Source organism: Chaetomium strumarium (assembly GCF_033439665.1).
Source record: "Chaetomium strumarium strain CBS 333.67 chromosome Unknown B0T15scaffold_1, whole genome shotgun sequence".
NCBI lineage: Eukaryota > Fungi > Ascomycota > Sordariomycetes > Sordariales > Chaetomiaceae > Chaetomium > Chaetomium strumarium.
Window position 1 is genome coordinate 7283066 of NW_026944429.1, and position 16930 is coordinate 7299995.

The 16930-nt window shown below is 55.9% G+C and overlaps 3 protein-coding genes and 1 non-coding gene across 4 annotated transcripts; 3 read left to right on the top strand and 1 right to left on the bottom strand.

Moving 5' to 3' along the window:
- Positions 1-1233: 1233 nt before the first annotated feature.
- B0T15DRAFT_490217 (CAP domain-containing protein) lies at positions 1234-2308 on the top strand (the record flags this gene model as incomplete). Its single annotated transcript, XM_062866662.1, has 3 exons — positions 1234-1814; positions 1868-2181; positions 2238-2308. The coding sequence occupies 3 exons, from the start codon at positions 1234-1236 to the stop codon at positions 2306-2308; spliced, it is 966 nt and encodes a 321-aa protein (XP_062727399.1).
- A 3464-nt stretch (positions 2309-5772) lies between these two features.
- Positions 5773-5861, bottom strand: B0T15DRAFT_t20. The gene has a single exon. It is a non-coding gene; the product is annotated as a tRNA-Tyr (tRNA).
- Positions 5862-7773: 1912 nt separating this feature from the next.
- Positions 7774-9598, top strand: B0T15DRAFT_81166 (glycoside hydrolase family 16 protein). The gene is made up of 2 exons (XM_062871344.1): positions 7774-8392; positions 8458-9598. Exons 1-2 carry the CDS (start codon positions 7878-7880, stop codon positions 9392-9394), a joined length of 1452 nt encoding a protein of 483 aa, XP_062727400.1. The 5' UTR covers positions 7774-7877; the 3' UTR covers positions 9395-9598.
- A 3382-nt stretch (positions 9599-12980) lies between these two features.
- Positions 12981-15887, top strand: B0T15DRAFT_81216 (glycosyl transferase family group 2-domain-containing protein). Its single transcript, XM_062871345.1, has 2 exons — positions 12981-13511; positions 13606-15887. Exons 1-2 carry the CDS (start codon positions 13071-13073, stop codon positions 15712-15714), a joined length of 2550 nt encoding a protein of 849 aa, XP_062727401.1. The 5' UTR covers positions 12981-13070; the 3' UTR covers positions 15715-15887.
- Positions 15888-16930: the final 1043 nt, after the last annotated feature.

Sequence of the window (16930 nt, forward strand, 5' to 3'; positions counted from 1 at the left end):
GAACTCGGAGGTCTGCGGGTATATCTGAAATGGTTCTCTCACGAAGGTTGCTCTTTGGTCAGCCCACTTACCACCGGAACTCTTGCATCAGCAGCCAAAGCGGCCAGGCCGAGGATTGCAGGAAATTCCTGCTGCCTTCTGCAACTGTTTGCTGAAGGCTGACGTCCGTCCCCTTTTCATTTGATGCCCCGCAATTCCCGTCCGCGAAAATTGAAGGGGCTCGAGAACCGAGACGGACCCCCAACCTTGGATTGCTGCTTGGGATTTTGGGTTTCCGGGGATTGCGTGGATCAATCCGCCCCACCTGTTCCCGCCTGCTAAGAACATCGTTCTTTCCCCCTTGAACCTCACCACCTTCCATCTTTCCTCACTCGCGACTGCCGAGTCTAGCTTCTAGAACGCCCTCTTTGAAGTGTTTTAACTTCAGTCCACTCCTTTTTCATCACTCACCGCCCTCTTCGCCTTGACGGTTTCGCGGCGTTCAACGATTCAGAAGTCGGGTATTCGTTCCTTCAGCGACTTTCGCAATTCCATTCCTTCAAAAACCACTCATTGGCATTCTCGACGGCAGCGCTGTCACCTGTGTTTTGAGCGACTCCGGATCCGTGTGGTCGGTGCAGCATTCGTGAATCACACCTAGTCGTGGCAGATATCGAGTAGCATCGCCCTTCGTTCCCTGTCACTCCTTCACAGGCGATCTCCAGACGGCCTCGTGCGGCAAGAGACTCGACGTCATCTGGACTAAGACAACTGACCCCGTTGTCCTACCCTCCTGAGTTCGAGGATAAGATCCTATCACACATCCTTGACGGATCCCAAGCCACAGCAGTGCTGCCTTACCAGCTGGCTCTGAGTGCACCCTCGGCTTTCTTGCTCAAAGAATACCAGTCACATTGAGGTGCGTTTGTTAACTTCCTTTTTGTGTCCCTTGTTCCGGGGTGATTGGTTGTCAACCACCTGAGCCCGCTGAATCTTTGTCATGGCATACCACATAATCACTTTGTGTTCTCAAATGGTAGCCATATGTGGAAGCGGACAGGTAGAGCCATGATCATTCGTCACCAGGCTATTTGAGGGACGTTATGAGACCTTCAAGGTCGAGGGGCGGCACCTCATTGATATCTCTGCGAGCTATTCCTCACCTCCTTATGTTAAGCATCAGTGATGGGACAATAGTGTCATTCACACTTCGCGTGCAAACTAACGATCTTACTAGAACCACCACCCAACACAATGAAATCAACGGCGTTTCTCGCCCTCTGCGGCAGCGTCCTGGCCACTGCCAGCCCCATTCTTCAGGCCCGCAAGCTGTACACCAAGACGGATATCGTGGTCGAATGGGTCACCGTCACGGTCACTGAGGGCGATTCTTCCACCGTTTTCCAACGCCCCAAAGCGCACCATACCGCGACGACGATTACCATCGTTCCGGCTCCCAGCACCACCTCGGTTGCTCCGCCGCCTCCCCCGACTACCTCTTCTACTTCTCAGGCCGTTGTCCAGCCTCCTCCCCAACCCACTCCTGAGCCCAGCCCTGAGCCCAGCCCTGAGCCGAGCACCCAGGCTGCTCCGGTAGTCCAGTCGCCACCGTCCGTAGTCCAAGTTGCCAAGGTTTCGACCTCGGCTGCTCCCTCGCCTGCCCCTGCCAAGACCAGCTCGGCCTCGGTCGCCCAGCCCTCCGACTTCCAGAGCACGGCTCTTTACCACCACAACGTTCACCGTTTCAACCACTCCGCTGGCGCCCTTGAGTGGAGCGACGAGCATGCCCAGTATGCCGAGACTCTCGCTAAGACATGCGTGTTTGAGCACAACACGTGAGTTGCTTCTACTCTGTGGTAAGAAGGAAGGTCTGTTAACAATTTCCCAGGAAAATTGGTGGCGGAGGCTACGGCCAGAACCTCGCCATGTGGGGTTCCACAGCCGATCCGGAGGCCGTCGGCGCCACTGAGTCGGTGGCGCGTGCGGCAAGCAACGGCTGGTACAACGGCGAGATCAACCTCTTCCCGTCAAGCGAGTACGGCAAGGCCACTCCGGACATGACCCACTTCGAGGACTGGGGTCACTTCTCGCAGCTCGTCTGGAAGGGCACCAAGAAGGTTGGCTGCGCGTCGGTGTTCTGCCAGCCAGGTACTCTCTCGAGCATGGGCTCTTGGTATACCGTCTGCAACTACTACCCTGCCGGTACGTTGTCTGTTGAGCCTTGCAACCATTGTTTCACTCTAACAGTTATTTCCCAGGCAACGTCGGCGGCGCTTACGGTGACAATGTTGAGCCTCCTCAAGGTCAATCCACTGTTACCGCTGCCTAAGTGCAAGCCCCATCTCGGAGCAGTATTTACGAAGGCAGCCTGACCAGTTAGGAGCTCGTGGCCGGCCTACCTAACAGCGGCGGCCTTCGGCGGTTTCACTTTACTTCATGTAGCGTATCTACTTGCACAGAGACGGATCTTTTCTCGACAAAGTCGAGCTTTCTTCATCTTGCCTCCGTCTTCACACGAGCAACGTTTTCCCGACATCATCTACAACGGCAACGGGGGGATGATATGAGTACATTTCGTCCATACATCGCGATCAGTTCTCCCACGGCGGTGACGATGATGACATGAGGTTTTGGACTATCAAGTTCCTGCGGGATATAGCGGGGGATTTCAGGACGGTTGCTTTGCTTTCTCTTCGTTGGCTTGGAAGGCCCTTCGGTTCTGTCCACAGCCCGATCTTTCGGCATTTTGCTTTGTAACGAGACTTCGATTTTCCACTCTAGTAAAGCGAGTCTTTCAGGGGTTGGACTGAGATTTATCCAGGGTTTACGGCGACTGGCCGCCGCTGCTCCTTGCTGCCCTCTCATCTTCTCCTCAGATAACTTCGCGCAAGCGGCAGGGGTATGCGTTTGTTTATATCGAATCTCATGAGCCATGATGTTTTTATGAGGGTCTATTACCGTGATGATGAACTTGCTTATCGCATATCCCGACTACAGCTTCCTCATAACAATTGTCTTCTCGTCCTCCTTGGGTCGATTGCAGTCTAGAACCACAGGGGACGGTGGTCACCACATAAGGCCTGCGCTTGGCAACCTACCCCGGACGGGTCTGAAACAGGACGGCCGGGGTTCCAGCACGATTGTGGCATAAGCACCGAAACGCCTAACGTCACTTTACATGAGATGGGAATCCGATTTCACGCTCCCGACTCTCTTCCCAATGCCGGATACAGCCCGCTCAGCAGGCACTCCCTTCACCATGGACAAGAATGATTGCCATTAGAAAGAAAGCTCTCACATGGAACGCAGTGGTCCTTGCCCTCTAATCTTCCATTTACACTTTATGGTCAGTATACATTCCAGATTGCACTCGAACATTCCTGTTTATATGTAGGTCACCCGTTTCCCAACGAATTACACCGGGCAAGCACAGACAGTAGACATGTCCGGAGGGTCTTCGGTTCTGCTATGCGTTCCTTCTCCTCGCTAACCTTGGTCACCTGGGTCTTGAGCTCATCGACCGCTTGTTGGCAGATCGCCTTGCTTTTCTTTTTTCCATCCTGCGAGGGGCTTCTCTTTCTGATCCTTGAGTTCCTAGAGCTCCTTCTCGAGGTACTCAGTGGTGACTCGGAAGCTTGATGGTTTCGGCTGGTCGCCGTACTATGAATGGAGAGGACGCATTAGGCCACTCGACGCGTATCTGGTTAGTTTGGGAACTGTGACTGCTCGCCTGATATCGTAGTCGTAGCTACTACTAGTTCAATATAGATAGGCAATGAAAACTACCTTCTCCTATATATAATACTTTGCCTTGCTTCTGCCGTGCAACACATCTTACACGGATCCTTTTTACTTACCTGTATCAGCCCAGCTAGCCGGTAGCACCTCGAATGACCTAGGACGTAGTCCAATATCCCCGATCAACTTGTATCGGCTGAGCAGTGTTCCGTCTGGTGACGTTGGTCAAGTTGACCTCTCTGTATAGGTCGCTAAGGATCCAACATAGCGGTTAAAGCACATGTCGCGCGACGACCTTGAGGAAGAACATCTCCTGATATCATTATGTCAACAATATCCTCCCTGTTGTCCTCTCCGTCGTTTTTCCTGTCAGATTCTCTTGGCTGCTGTCTGGCATGCTTCTCCCTCATATGCCTGTGTAGGCTTTCCTTTCGCCTTCCTTCCCCGTCTGGCGATCCTTGTGATGCAGCCAACCCCTTTGAAAGGACATAAGTATAGCAGAGCGTTGTGATTGTGCCTCTCGCTGATGTGTTGCCTTAGGCCGGTCCGACGCTCGAAGCCTTCGTTTGGAGTATCGAGCTTGCATTTATAGCGCCTTGTATGCTTCAACGCTACATGGCTGCTATGGTGAAGTGTATGCCTTACATAGTATACGAATTCTAATGATGACGAAGTCTGGTGACCTTAGAAGGGTTCTTACTTCTGGTCGCAGGGTCCTCCAAAATGTCTGAGGACATTGGGGCCATTGTGGGCATGAAAGGCCGACGGCTGCTGCCCTGGTAGGCCGGAGTTCTCAAACTTGTCGTTGCTCTTATTAGTTTGCGAGTGGTGGTAATCGTAGGGTAGTGATGAGCTTCCAGTTGCCCGACAGCCCCTGCTACGTCTCGTCGTGCATGATGAAAGCTTTGTGCTGATGACGTCTCTTCTTCGGCAGATGGGTCCTGTCTAGCAGGCTCGGTGTAGCTAGATGATTGACCCCAGCTATACTGTGGAATGGGACCCCGATGCCCGTTCTGGACCCAAGAGGGCTTAATATAGTCGTAGTGATAGTGTTCAGATTTGGTTGTTGCAAGTGGAGTGTACGTGCGGGCGAAAACTACTCGCCCACAAAGACCTGATATTGGCATGTGAGGGAGGCCACGGTGCATTACTACCGGACTAATTATGCGAATGTGCTGTCTTGTTGGGTTGTAATTGACCCATGAACCACCCCGAGTCTGAGGCGCAAAGGCTTACGGGCCTACGGATTGTTACTAGTAGTTGTAAGGGGCTTGTAGAGACTTCATGTTCATCAATTCAACGTGAATTTAGTGGGTATTTTGCTCTCGAAGTGCTGCTGTTCGAAGACGCGGTCGTACGAGGACGTCCTCGGACATGCCTCGCGGCCGAAGAGCAATAGTGACGCAACAGTATCAGCAATCGGACAGAACGAACGGGAGCGGAATGTGTGGCTAGGGCTGTAGGCTAGATTCGGCCCCTATGATCGACGAAGGAATCTCCATCATCATCGTCGAGACATCTCCGGCGACCCGCCACACCGCGCAGCCATGAACAAGAGCCTCCTCTTTCCACTGCGTACAATACCCGCTGAGTCTCCCAAAGTGGCCAACACAGCTCCCCGCTAAATCGGCGAGTAGCAGCTCTAAGTATAGTTCCCTTGGCGGACTGGACTAATGACACTTGTAAAGAGGTTAGGTAGTGATGTGATGTAGATGGACTGAATTGGCACCCCACTTCCTTACATTTCTTCGAAGAGCATCCGCATACCTTCACGATTCATGAGAGCCCGGCAGGTAATTCTCAGATACCGCGGCAAAGCGAATCTCACAGCAGTGGCAGGGGAAGGGACTTCATCGTGGGACTTGGGAAGGGGTCTCAACATGTGAGGTCGTCTCGGGTCAGAGTTTCTACCTGAGGTTTGATGAATCTAATTTTAGGGAGCTATTTGGGTTTGGAGCTAAGGTAGTAAAAGGGAAAAGGATGTTACCTAACACTGGAATGGAGTTGGTTGTGCAGGTTGAACTGAAATACTACGCAAAAATTGCAAAAGATGTGTCCCCTCGACCGGAATCGAGCCGGTGACCTTTCGGTATCAATAAACGTCATTTACAGCCGAACGTGATAGCCAACTACACCACAAGGGGATTTGATTTGTTGTTCAAGGGCAAGCGTTACAGTGATAAGATCCACTCCACTCCTCGCAGCTCTCCACGGCCGCAGGTTGGGGAAAAGGCAGTCAACTCAACTTCCACTCGTGATAACTCATAATTCCATGCCATGTCCTTCTCTCATTAGGTAGTACGCTGCGTCAATATCTGCCTTCTGATAGTTGCTCAATGCTGACGAAAAGATGCAGGATCAGTATCGCTGTGGTATTGGAATGAAATTTGACCCTAACCCTTACCTAGCCGTGTAATTCCCTTCTCGGACCAAAATTGGCACAGGGACTTGAGCCCTTGTTCTCATCAAACTTGAACGTCCTTGGACATGGATATCACCACCATGCCACTTGGCACGCTCTCGTGGCGGTGTGATGCAAAGATAACGATACACAACGCAATGCCAGCCGCATCAACACGTGGGACGAGGCGTGGATGAGCCCGATTCTGAATTCAGCAATGCCGGACTCATAGCGCGAAAAGTGAGAGCTGAATGGCACGGGCCGCAGGTCGCCGGGGCCTGTCTCATCGAGAGTTCGAGACCCACGGCGAGATAACGCTAGTGTACAATACATAAGGTAGTGACTGTGTAATGACTGACAACATCGCCTTTGCTTCCAGATATTTTTTTAATCTTGACCAGGGTCAGTGAGGTATCAGTTCCTGGAACATCCAGTGCAGAGATTGCAGAGCTTGCATGCAGAGATTTGACCGCCGGCGACTTGTCTGCCGTCAAGGTTCTGTGCCGGTCGATCAGGACCCACGAGGCCGGGAACTCACAGCCCCATGCGCGTGCGGTGGTTATCTTTTCACCACGAAACTGTAAGTTTATAGGTTTGCATGTATTAGGAATGCCGATGGATACGAATCTGGCCAGGCCTTCCATACTCCGAGACAGCATCGGAGAGCAACAACCGAGAGGACGGGAGGCTCAGCGGGTTACACCGCCTGTCCCGACCGACCTGGACTTCATTCTGTGCGGCTGAAGACCTCAAGCATCAAAAGTTTCACCCGTCACGGTGAGGTGACGCAAGCCTGACAATCGCTGGCGCAGCCGCTACCGAGCGTTCGGCGGCAACGGTGGAAATGACGGGAACGGCACGCATTTATGGCGGCAGAACTATCGACGGGAGCACGGACACTTCACGGAAACGCTGGCCAAAGCTAGCCCCATTCGGGACTTCGCTCAGGCACACCCGCCCGACGCTCGGCGCTGCCAAGTCCGCGCCGATTTATTTTTGATTTTGGCGGCTTTTGGCCGCTTCAGGTTGGGCTGCGACGAAGTGCAGGGGAGCTGAAAAATACCGGCGATACCGTCACGGGCGGGTCCTGAGCTGTCTTGGTCGCTATGTGGAGCCTGGACAGGGCCTCGGCGATAGCGAGTTCATCCTTGCGTCGCAGCGTATCCACCGCCGTATCGCTCCACTGCAGCTTAACGACGTCTCATCCGCTAATGCGGTGGCTGCCAGCCATCGCAGAGATACGGCAGCATCGCCAAGCCCGTTTGTTCCTTGCCCAAGCAATGGCGGCGACAATTGCGACCTTGGAGGGGCAGGTCTCTCAGCTGTGCAGGACGTGGCGCGTGGGCCTCTCCCGTTCCGCGTCCCGGCGGGCTCGGGCTTGTTTGTGAGAGGAGGCAGTCTGTCTTCATCCCGCGCGGACGCCCAAGGATCGGCGTCGCCTGTGTCTTTACTTCCCACTGGATCTGGGGCCATCTCTCGTTTTGTTCCCGACGCTGCGGTTGATCCTGGCTTGTTGGTTGCTTGTTTCCTCACCGGATCATACCTCTCCATCGCCCCCAGTTCGCTTACGAGGCCGGCCAGAACGGGAGAGATACCCAGGCCAAGAGCAGAGCTATAGGGCACCGGTCACTCGCTTCGTCCTCTGCGCATTCTCAACCTCTGGCTGTGCAGCGGCTCCGTGTCTACTCTCGCTAACTACCTGGCTGGGCCCCTTGGACACCAACTCGACCGGAACAGCCGCCTCGCGGCGCCCTATCTGATGGACAACACCGAGAACTTCTACGGCCGTCCCGTCGCCGGCATGCCGTCGGCAGCCTCCACCGCAGCGCCCACCCCGCTCCGGCCCGGCACACCAAGCGAGATGGCCGGGCGCAGCCCGTTCGGCGACGGCGTCGAGTCGCAGGCATCGCATCGGTCGTCGGGGCTCAATGGCAACCCGTTTGCCAGCCCCTCGGCCTCGCGACCCCCCAGCAGCTTCGACTCGTCATCCGCGTTGGGCCGCTTCGACGGCGGGCAGCGCTACTTCCACTCGCGCCGGGTACGCAAGGGTGAGGTCGAGAAGCCGTGGACGAAGCAGGCCGATCCCAAGGAGAAATGGGTTACCATCCTGCCCATCCTTGGCATCGTTCTCGGGCTCGCCATCTCGGGCTTCCTGGTCTGGGACGGCATCCGCAGTGTCGTCAAGCACAAATACTGCCTGGTCTTGGAGGACACTTTCACCAATGGGCTGAACGACAAGGTGTGGATGAAGGAGGTGCAGGTGAACGGGTTTGGGTACGACACACAGCCGACTTAAACGGTTACGTGAAAGACAAATTGCTGACATACATTGAACACAGCAACGGCGAGTTCGAGCAAACAACGCCGGGCGACACCAACGTCTTTGTCGAGAACGGCCACCTCGTCATCAAGGCGACGCCGCAGGACGACGCGCTGATGCAGAAGAACAACGAGATCAACCTGCTCAAAGACGGCACCTGCACGTCGGACAACCCGCTCTACTGCATCGCAGCGACCAACATCACGGCCGGCAACTCGTCCATCGTGCCGCCGGTGCTGTCGGGCCGCATCAACACGCGGCGCGGCGCCACCATCAAGTACGGCCGCGTCGAGGTCACGGCCAAGCTCCCCGTGGGCGACTGGCTGTGGCCGGCCATCTGGATGATGCCGGTGGACTCGGCCTACGGGCCCTGGCCGCAGTCGGGCGAGATCGACATCGTCGAGAGCCGCGGCAACAACTATACGCACCCGCAGGGCGGCAACAACATCATCTCGTCGGCCCTGCACTGGGGGCCCAACCCGGCCAACGACGGCTGGTGGCGCACCAACAACAAGCGCCAGGCGCTGCACACCACCTACGCCTCGGGCTTCAACACTTTCGGGCTCGAGTGGTCCCAGAAATACCTGTTCACCTATGTCAACTCACGCCTGCTGCAGGTGCTCTACGTCAACTTCGACACCCCCATGTGGTCGCGCGGCAACTTCCCCGTGCAGGACGCCAACGGCACGCGCATTTTCGACATCTGGGGCCAGACCGGCCGCGCCCAGACGCCCTTCGACAAGCCGTTCTATCTCATCCTCAACCTGGCCGTGGGCGGCACCAATGGCTGGTTCGAGGACAATGTCAACGGCAAGCCCTGGCTCGACGCCAGTCCCAACGCACGGAAGGACTTTTGGGCGGCCAAGAGCCAGTGGCTGCCAACTTGGACGCAGCCGCAGTTGGAAGTCAGCAAGGTCGCGATGTGGCAGCAGTGTGATGGCGACGAGGATCTTTAGGTAGCATATTTCCCTCTCTGGCTAGGTGGTTCTAATCTCTTTCCCATTCCCTCTTTCTCCTGCAATCTTCCAGCCTTTTCTTGCCTGCGACGATGTTGAAGGAGGGGATATACATAGATTGGTTCTGGGTAAGGTAATGTCTATGGTAGCTTAAAGGTTGTCTTTTACTTCCAGGTTGTCAATTCAGAGGTACCTTAGACTTTTACACCTAGATTCTACCATAAGACAACGCGGCAACGCTGCGTTTGTCAATCATGATTTGTAAGAGCATACAAACGTCGTCAAGCGGTCAGTAACGAAATAAAGCCTCGGAGCCACGAGTGAGATAAACAACACATCACTTGCACCGTAACCTCGGTCCCGGTGCCCCTGTTTTTGAGTTGCCATGACCTTGCGAGGCTGGAGACAATGGTCGGCGCCACAGCGCTTTTTTTTTGCCCCTACGCATGTTTTAGCTGCTCGGCGACAGCAGCACAAGCGCCTCGCAGTCTGCAGCTTCTTGCCTTGGCCTGCGGGGACCTCACTGGCCAGGCCGAGAGAGGAATACCATGCGAGGGGGGTTCCTTTTCACAGTCTAGGTAGGTACACACAAAAAAGGACGCACGCTTCCTCTTCCCATCGTCCGATACAATGGTTGTGTGGCGGACAGTAGATAGCAAGATGGTAGATAGGAAGCGAGAGCTTCCAGTTGTTATCAGCCTCCTCAATAATCGCCCCGATAGCGTTGCTATTCCTGGAAGAATTGGCCCAGGGCTAGAACTTATACCGCGAGCTGAAGATGCAGGTGCTCGTCATATTGACGGGATTCATCATGACAACGCACCCGTGCACAATTGCGTGCGGCTTTTTGGCACCGGGTTCGGCTGGCTGCATGGAAGAAAAGGGAGAAAAGACTTCCTGGTTAGGTCCCTTGCGACGTTACTATTGTTATGGACTGGGAAGAGTGCTTTTAGCGCTCCCACAGAGCAAACGGAGCCCATTGGCGATGCCGTTTGAGCCGCCGGAGGTGAATTCCCGTATGGACTCTGCGAAGGGTAGCATGTAAGACGGCGAGATACCGGTAGCGAGACGCCGAATCGTGCGGTCGGATACGACGAGGACGCTCCCTCAGCAGGTGGGTAGTCACTCCCGATGCTGCATGACAGCATTATCATCACGATACTATCATGATTCCACGATGTCCTCTTCTTCCGTGACATCCGGTTGACTGGCCGTTATGACTGCCAACGCAGCATCGTAACAAAAAGTCCAGACATCGTGGGCTGGCCCTTTCCTGGTCACTGCAGATCCTCGGTGGGGTCGCCTGCTGCAGATGCGATCTGAGCAAGGGTGGGTAGGTGCCGGGGGCCGGCCAGCCGCCCTCTGTTTCTGGTAGGTTTCTTTTTTTCGCCGGTGCCAATGCTCGTATTTCTTCCACGGCCTGCATAAAACCCACCGTGAATGGCTGCGGTCTGCCCAATCGCGGGCAGATGGGTTTCAGAGATTGTGGGAAAAGCGTTAAAAGTTAACGAGTAGGATCTACATTCGACGTCGATGGAAGAGAGGATCATACCGATCGTTACCGATCGTACCGCAAAGTTACGGCATCGAACCGTCATCAATTCATCAGTCGGTTGTTCGGCCAAGGGGACGGCGCTGGTCGACTGCGCTGAATTCTGTTGCCAAAACGCTCGGCATGCAGGGGTTGGTGTGCGCTATGGTCTTTTCATGCAGGTACTCGAGGGAGAAAGCGTGCTGGTGAAAAAGTGGCGGCGCCTCATCGAAAGCCACTCGCCTTTTGTTTCGTGTATGTTTGAGACATCGCTGTCCAGCTGAATTTAGCGCATCCCGATGTACAACCCGCCTGTATCCATCGGATCGGCTTTCACCATTCAGCTCCGCTTGCTTTTCGGGGTGGGTCCTGTTGAGCGCCTTGATGATTGCGCTCCACCTTAGACGTCCAGCGAACAATCCGGTGTAAGTGGACCTCGGCCCGCTCCTCAGTGCAGACTGTATCAACAAGATGTAGATATGGCCGACCGATTAGCTGTCACAAGGCTCGACGGCGACGGTAACGATACGAGGTGGTAGGTAAATGTATGGAACAAGGGTGGTGCTGTACAATACGAAAGTTACGGTACCTAAATTGTACAATACAATGCTAGTACGTGTAAGAATACAACCCTGCTCATCACTTCCGATTCTGACCGGGCCCACAGGAAAATCGCGGACAGGGTTGAGCAGGAAGGAGCCGAGAAACGTTCCTCACAACACGACACAAACGCATCGTATGTAGCAACCACCCAGCCAACACACCCACAGTGAAATACGATTGAACTTCACGAAAGTTACCAGACTGCCGACCGGCCACAACCCGCTGGATAACAGCGGATCGACCGCGTTTGACAGCCGCAGGACAGGTTCCTCACATGTCGGGCGCAGCACCTGGGCCCAGACCAAGAAGCGAGCTGTCGATGAGTGATAGAGCAAATCCAATACTTCGTAGCCGACAGCCTTCAGCTTTCGGTTACCGCCATGGAGTATTGGTAAGGGCCTTGACAGCTACGGAAGATATGGATTCTCCCCTGCAAGATCGAGACAGCCGCGACCAAGGCGCCTTGATCGGAGATGAGCACGGCATGATAGGAAATGGCCGGCACTAACGGAGACGATGGCTTCCAAGTTCCCGCTGCGATATCCTCCTGCGTGCGATAGGGTCTGGGTTGAAGAGAAAGAGGAAATGTGCTGAACCAAACCGGGAAACCAGCTTTCCGCTATCACTTACACGGGCCTCCATCCCCCTGACCCCTGCGGTGCAACCTCAACCAGGGCGGAAGTATGCCAAGCACAATGGCCCAGCCCCTCCTCGCCAGAACGAGGGCATCTGCACCGTTGGGCCAATCGCCAATACGCTACCAGCGCGTTCCCTTCCCGGCGTTGCGTGGGCTGCGGTGTGCTGCCCACTCTTTTGACCCATGCCATGCCCTCGCTCGGTGCCGTTTCCCGAACTTTGCTTCCAAGCTTCTGGCGATCAACCCTCGTTCCCAAGCGGTCGGATCGGGCGAGGATCCTTTTATCTTTTCCAAGGAGTTTGTTTTCTAGCTCCCACCCCCCCAGCACGGCCGAGGACGGCGCTTCGAAGGTCCACCTAGACCTGTCAACCAGCACGGATACCCAGAGTCTCGGAGACCGCTCGCTCCCACTTCACTTGGCTCTCAGGAAAACGCTGGAGCCGTCCGCTCGCTTCGAGGTTCACGGGGACCTTCCACGCTCGCTCGACGACGTTGAACCGAAAGCAAGGCTGCGGTCTGGGTGTGGGTTATTTATTGGGCCGGCAGTTGCTTTGCACAGACTCGGTATCACACAGCAGCCGCCCCAGTGCAACCGTCGGGTATCATCAGGTATGTACGACTCCGGCCCGCGGCAGCTTCAAGCCTCAGGACCGGTGCCTTGGGGCACGCTGTTCAACTCGAGGTGGCGGACGAGATGCCGAGTAACTGATACTGATACTCTGTAACAGGCAAGACGGGCGTGTATAGGCAGGGTTAAACCCAGACTTCACAACGCGCTTGGGTTGTCGACGACCCCCATCACCACCGCGGAGCAGCAGCTCGAGTAGGGAGCCAGCTCTGACCCGCGAAGGGAGTTTAGGCCGCCCCGGGAAACGAAGCCCATCTATAAGGGGTCCGCCGTAGCCATGGGGATTGGAAGTTACTTCAAGGCTGAGAAGCGTCAGCCCAAGCCCGAGACTGCGCCAGCAGGGAACAACAATGCGCTGCATCAGAAAACGCCATCCCGGCCGGAGAACCGCACAGCGGTACCGGCGCCGGAACCGTCACTAGTACAAGGCGCTGAGTCGGAGCTGCACCCGCCAACGCCGCGCTTCAGCTCGCGGCCGCAGTCCATCTCCGGGCGCTCGGCGAGGTCCACCGGCAGCTCGTTGTTCCTCGACGACATCAAGCATGAGGTCATGGTCAACTACCTCTACCAGCAGCAATGTTCGCACCTGTGGGTATCAGACGGGAGCGGCGAGATCGAGGGCGTGCTGCTCCGGAAATCGAGGGGCCAGTACATGGCCTGCCCTCCGCAGCTGGGCAACTCGCCGTTCGCCGTGGCTTGCGCAGCGCTCAATGTGCAGGTGGGTTTTCTTCCCCTTTTTCTTTCTTCTTTTTTTTTTTTTTTTTTTTTGCTTGTGGGATGTGATGCTGATCGTTCCTGTTTTCTTCCCCCAGTGTGCCATGACGGTCAACTCCAGAGTCATCAAGACGTTCCTAGCGTGGTCACCGGATGCTGTCGATGTGCCGTTGATGAACGGCCTGAGAGTGCAGATTTTGCCGACGATCGATGATCTCCCCCGCGCACGGAAGCACCAGTTCGCCGCTTTTGTTGCCTCGGAGGGCCTGCTGGTCGTCTGGGACGACGATGCGCTGCACTTGGTTGCACGGGCTAAGGCGATCGAGTCGGAGCTGATGGAGCTGGTCTGGAAGGCGGGCGGCGACGACGACGGCGATGAGAAGGGCGGTGTCATCGTGGAGGAGCCCGAGGTCGACGAGGAGAGCGGCGAGCTGAAGCCGGAGAAGCGGCCGGTGCATCTGCAGAACACGTACCTGGTCACGCTGACGCTCGTGCTGGTGACGGTCTCCCTCGGCGCAGCCTGGCGCCAGCTGGCCATCGAGGTGTCGGTCGACGGCAACTTCGTCCGGCTCGCGCTGGTGGCGCTGTTCCCCATCCAGATCTTCTTCACGCTCTTCTTCGCCCAGGTCATCGTCGGCTGCTTGGCCCAGATCTTCGGCCCCATCCGGCAGCTCACCATCAACTCCAAGTTCTACTCGGCCCGGCCGCCGCCGCGACTGCGCTCCGCGGTGCTCCCGCACGTCACCATCCAGTGCCCCGTCTACAAGGAGGGTCTGCAGGCCGTCATCGCGCCGACGGTCAAGTCGATCAAGCAGGCCATGTCCACGTACGAACTGCAGGGCGGGTCGGCCAACATGTTCATCAACGACGACGGGCTGCAGCTCATCTCCGAGGAGGACCGGCGGGCGCGCATCGAGTTCTACGCCGACCACAGCATCGGCTGGGTGGCGCGCCCGAAGCACGGCGAGAACGGGTTCCTGCGGCGCGGCAAGTTCAAGAAGGCGTCCAACATGAACTTCGCCCTGATGATCTCGTGCAAGGTCGAGGACAAGCTGGCGGCCATCCAGCGCACGCCCGACTGGTCGCAGCACGACGAGGCGACGGCCTACGAGCGCGCGCTAAAGGAGGTGCTGGAGGAGGACGGCCGCGCGTGGGCCGACGGTAACATCCGCATCGGCGACTACATCCTGTTGATCGACTCGGACACGCGCGTGCCGGCCGACTGCCTGCTGGACGCCGTGTCCGAGATGGAGCTGTCGCCGGACGTCGGCATCATGCAGTTCTCGTCGGGCGTGATGCAGGTGGTGCACACGTACTTCGAGAACGGCATCACCTTCTTCACCAACCTCATCTACAGCGCCATCCGCTACACCGTGTCCAACGGCGACGTGGCGCCCTTCGTCGGGCACAACGCCATCCTGCGCTGGTCGGCCATCCAGCAGGTCTCGTACGAGGACGAGGACGGGTACGAGAAGTTCTGGTCCGAGAGCCACGTGTCGGAGGACTTCGACATGTCGCTGCGGCTGCAGTGCGCCGGCTACATCATCCGCCTGGCCGCCTGGGCCGGCGACGGCTTTAAGGAGGGCGTGTCGCTGACCGTGTACGACGAGCTGGCCCGCTGGGAGAAGTACGCCTACGGCTGCAACGAGCTGCTGTTCCACCCGATCCGCCAGTGGCTGTGGAAGGGCCCCTTCACCCCGCTGTTCCGCCGCTTCCTCTTCTCCAACATCCGCTTCACCTCTAAGATCACCGTCATCTCCTACATCGGCACCTACTACGCCATCGGCGCCGCCTGGATCATGACCAGCGTCAACTACTTCCTGATGGGCTGGTTCAACGGCTACCTCGACAAGTACTACGTCGACTCGTGGCAGGTCTGGTTCTCGATTATCCTGGTGTTCAACGGCCTCGGCAACATAGCGCTCGCCGTCATGCGCTACCGCGTTGGCGAGCGGAACATCCTGTACGCGCTCTTCGAGAACTTCAAGTGGACCTTCCTGCTGGCCATCTTCCTGGGCGGCCTGTCGCTGCACGTCTCGCAGGCCCTGCTGGCCCACATGTTTGAGATCGACATGACCTGGGGCGCCACCTCCAAGGAGGCCGAGTTCTCCAATTTCTTCATTGAGGTGCCCAAGGTGCTGAAGAAGGTATGGATGCACACTGAGATTTCTCCCCTTCCCCTGTCCCACTGTCAATGTGAAAGCTAATGTTACTCGCTCCGTACTAGTTCAAATTCTCCATGATCTTCGCCACCCTCTTCATCGTCGGCATGATCATCCTCGCCGTCGCCCCCTTCATCCCCTACAGCTGGCACATCACCGACTTTGTTGCCATCCTGCCCATGGCCACCGTCGCAGGCTCGCACTTGTTGCTCCCGCTGGCTCTCAACCCTGCCCTGATGACCTTCTCGTGGTAAGGGAAAATGGAAAACCAAAGAAAGGGCTTGTGCTGCTGTGGGGGGAGAAGGGGGGAGGGGTTCCTTCCTCTCACTTTCAGTCTGCGGGCACAGTTCCATCCGTAAATACTATATCTCGGCCTCTAAGGAACATACCATGTTGTTTGGTCTTTGTTTGCTGTTTGTTGCGGAGCGGCTGTCTGTTGTTGTCTTCCGTTGGATTCTAGAATGGTTCTCTCCCTCTCGAGCCCTATCACGGGGCGTTCTCATGTTACGACCTTATTCTGTTTTCCTTTCGTTCTACCGAGTATCTATTTGATATTCTGCGTCGCATAGAATAGGGAGAAAAAGCCACGGGAACGGGAGGGGAGTTAGCGTAGGGATATATAGTAGTACTAGTAATTGTCTACTCTACTTGTTGGCCTTTCCGACTCTCTATGGGTCTACTATGATCATTGTGATGCGTGTCTGTTTCCCCACGCTGGTTGCCTGGTTCTCGCTCTCGTTGAATGCGCGCGGTAAGAATTGCAAGAGCATCGTGGGACTTCGAAATATCCTGTCGGTCTACGAAATAGCAGACCGTCCTCAATGCTGACCCTCCCACACAATAAGAGCTGCACCAATGAATGGCTCGCCTGTGAACTCAGGTTCTTCCTATAGCAATCTTAGTGGTTACAAGTTCATGAGCTTGACGCATGGACGACTTGTTCATGATACTGTATGTTGAACAACTCAGGTATAGCTTCCTCACAGTCCAGTCTAGCCATACCGCAAAATACACAACGACAAATATAAGGAAACTACTCCAAGTCCGGCCAAACACATACCTCAAGCTTCCAGGTACTGGTGGTTACATCAAGCCCAGGCAGTGACATATCGAAGGACACTGGACCAAGGCAGTGTGACAGGTAATTACATGTCCGATGAGCGTAATTACAGGTACTTACATCTGACCTCGGCATCGAGACAGGTAGTTACACCCAAGTTTTGGGCAGTGATCGCAAACTCCGTGCCCCATGTCGGAGGTA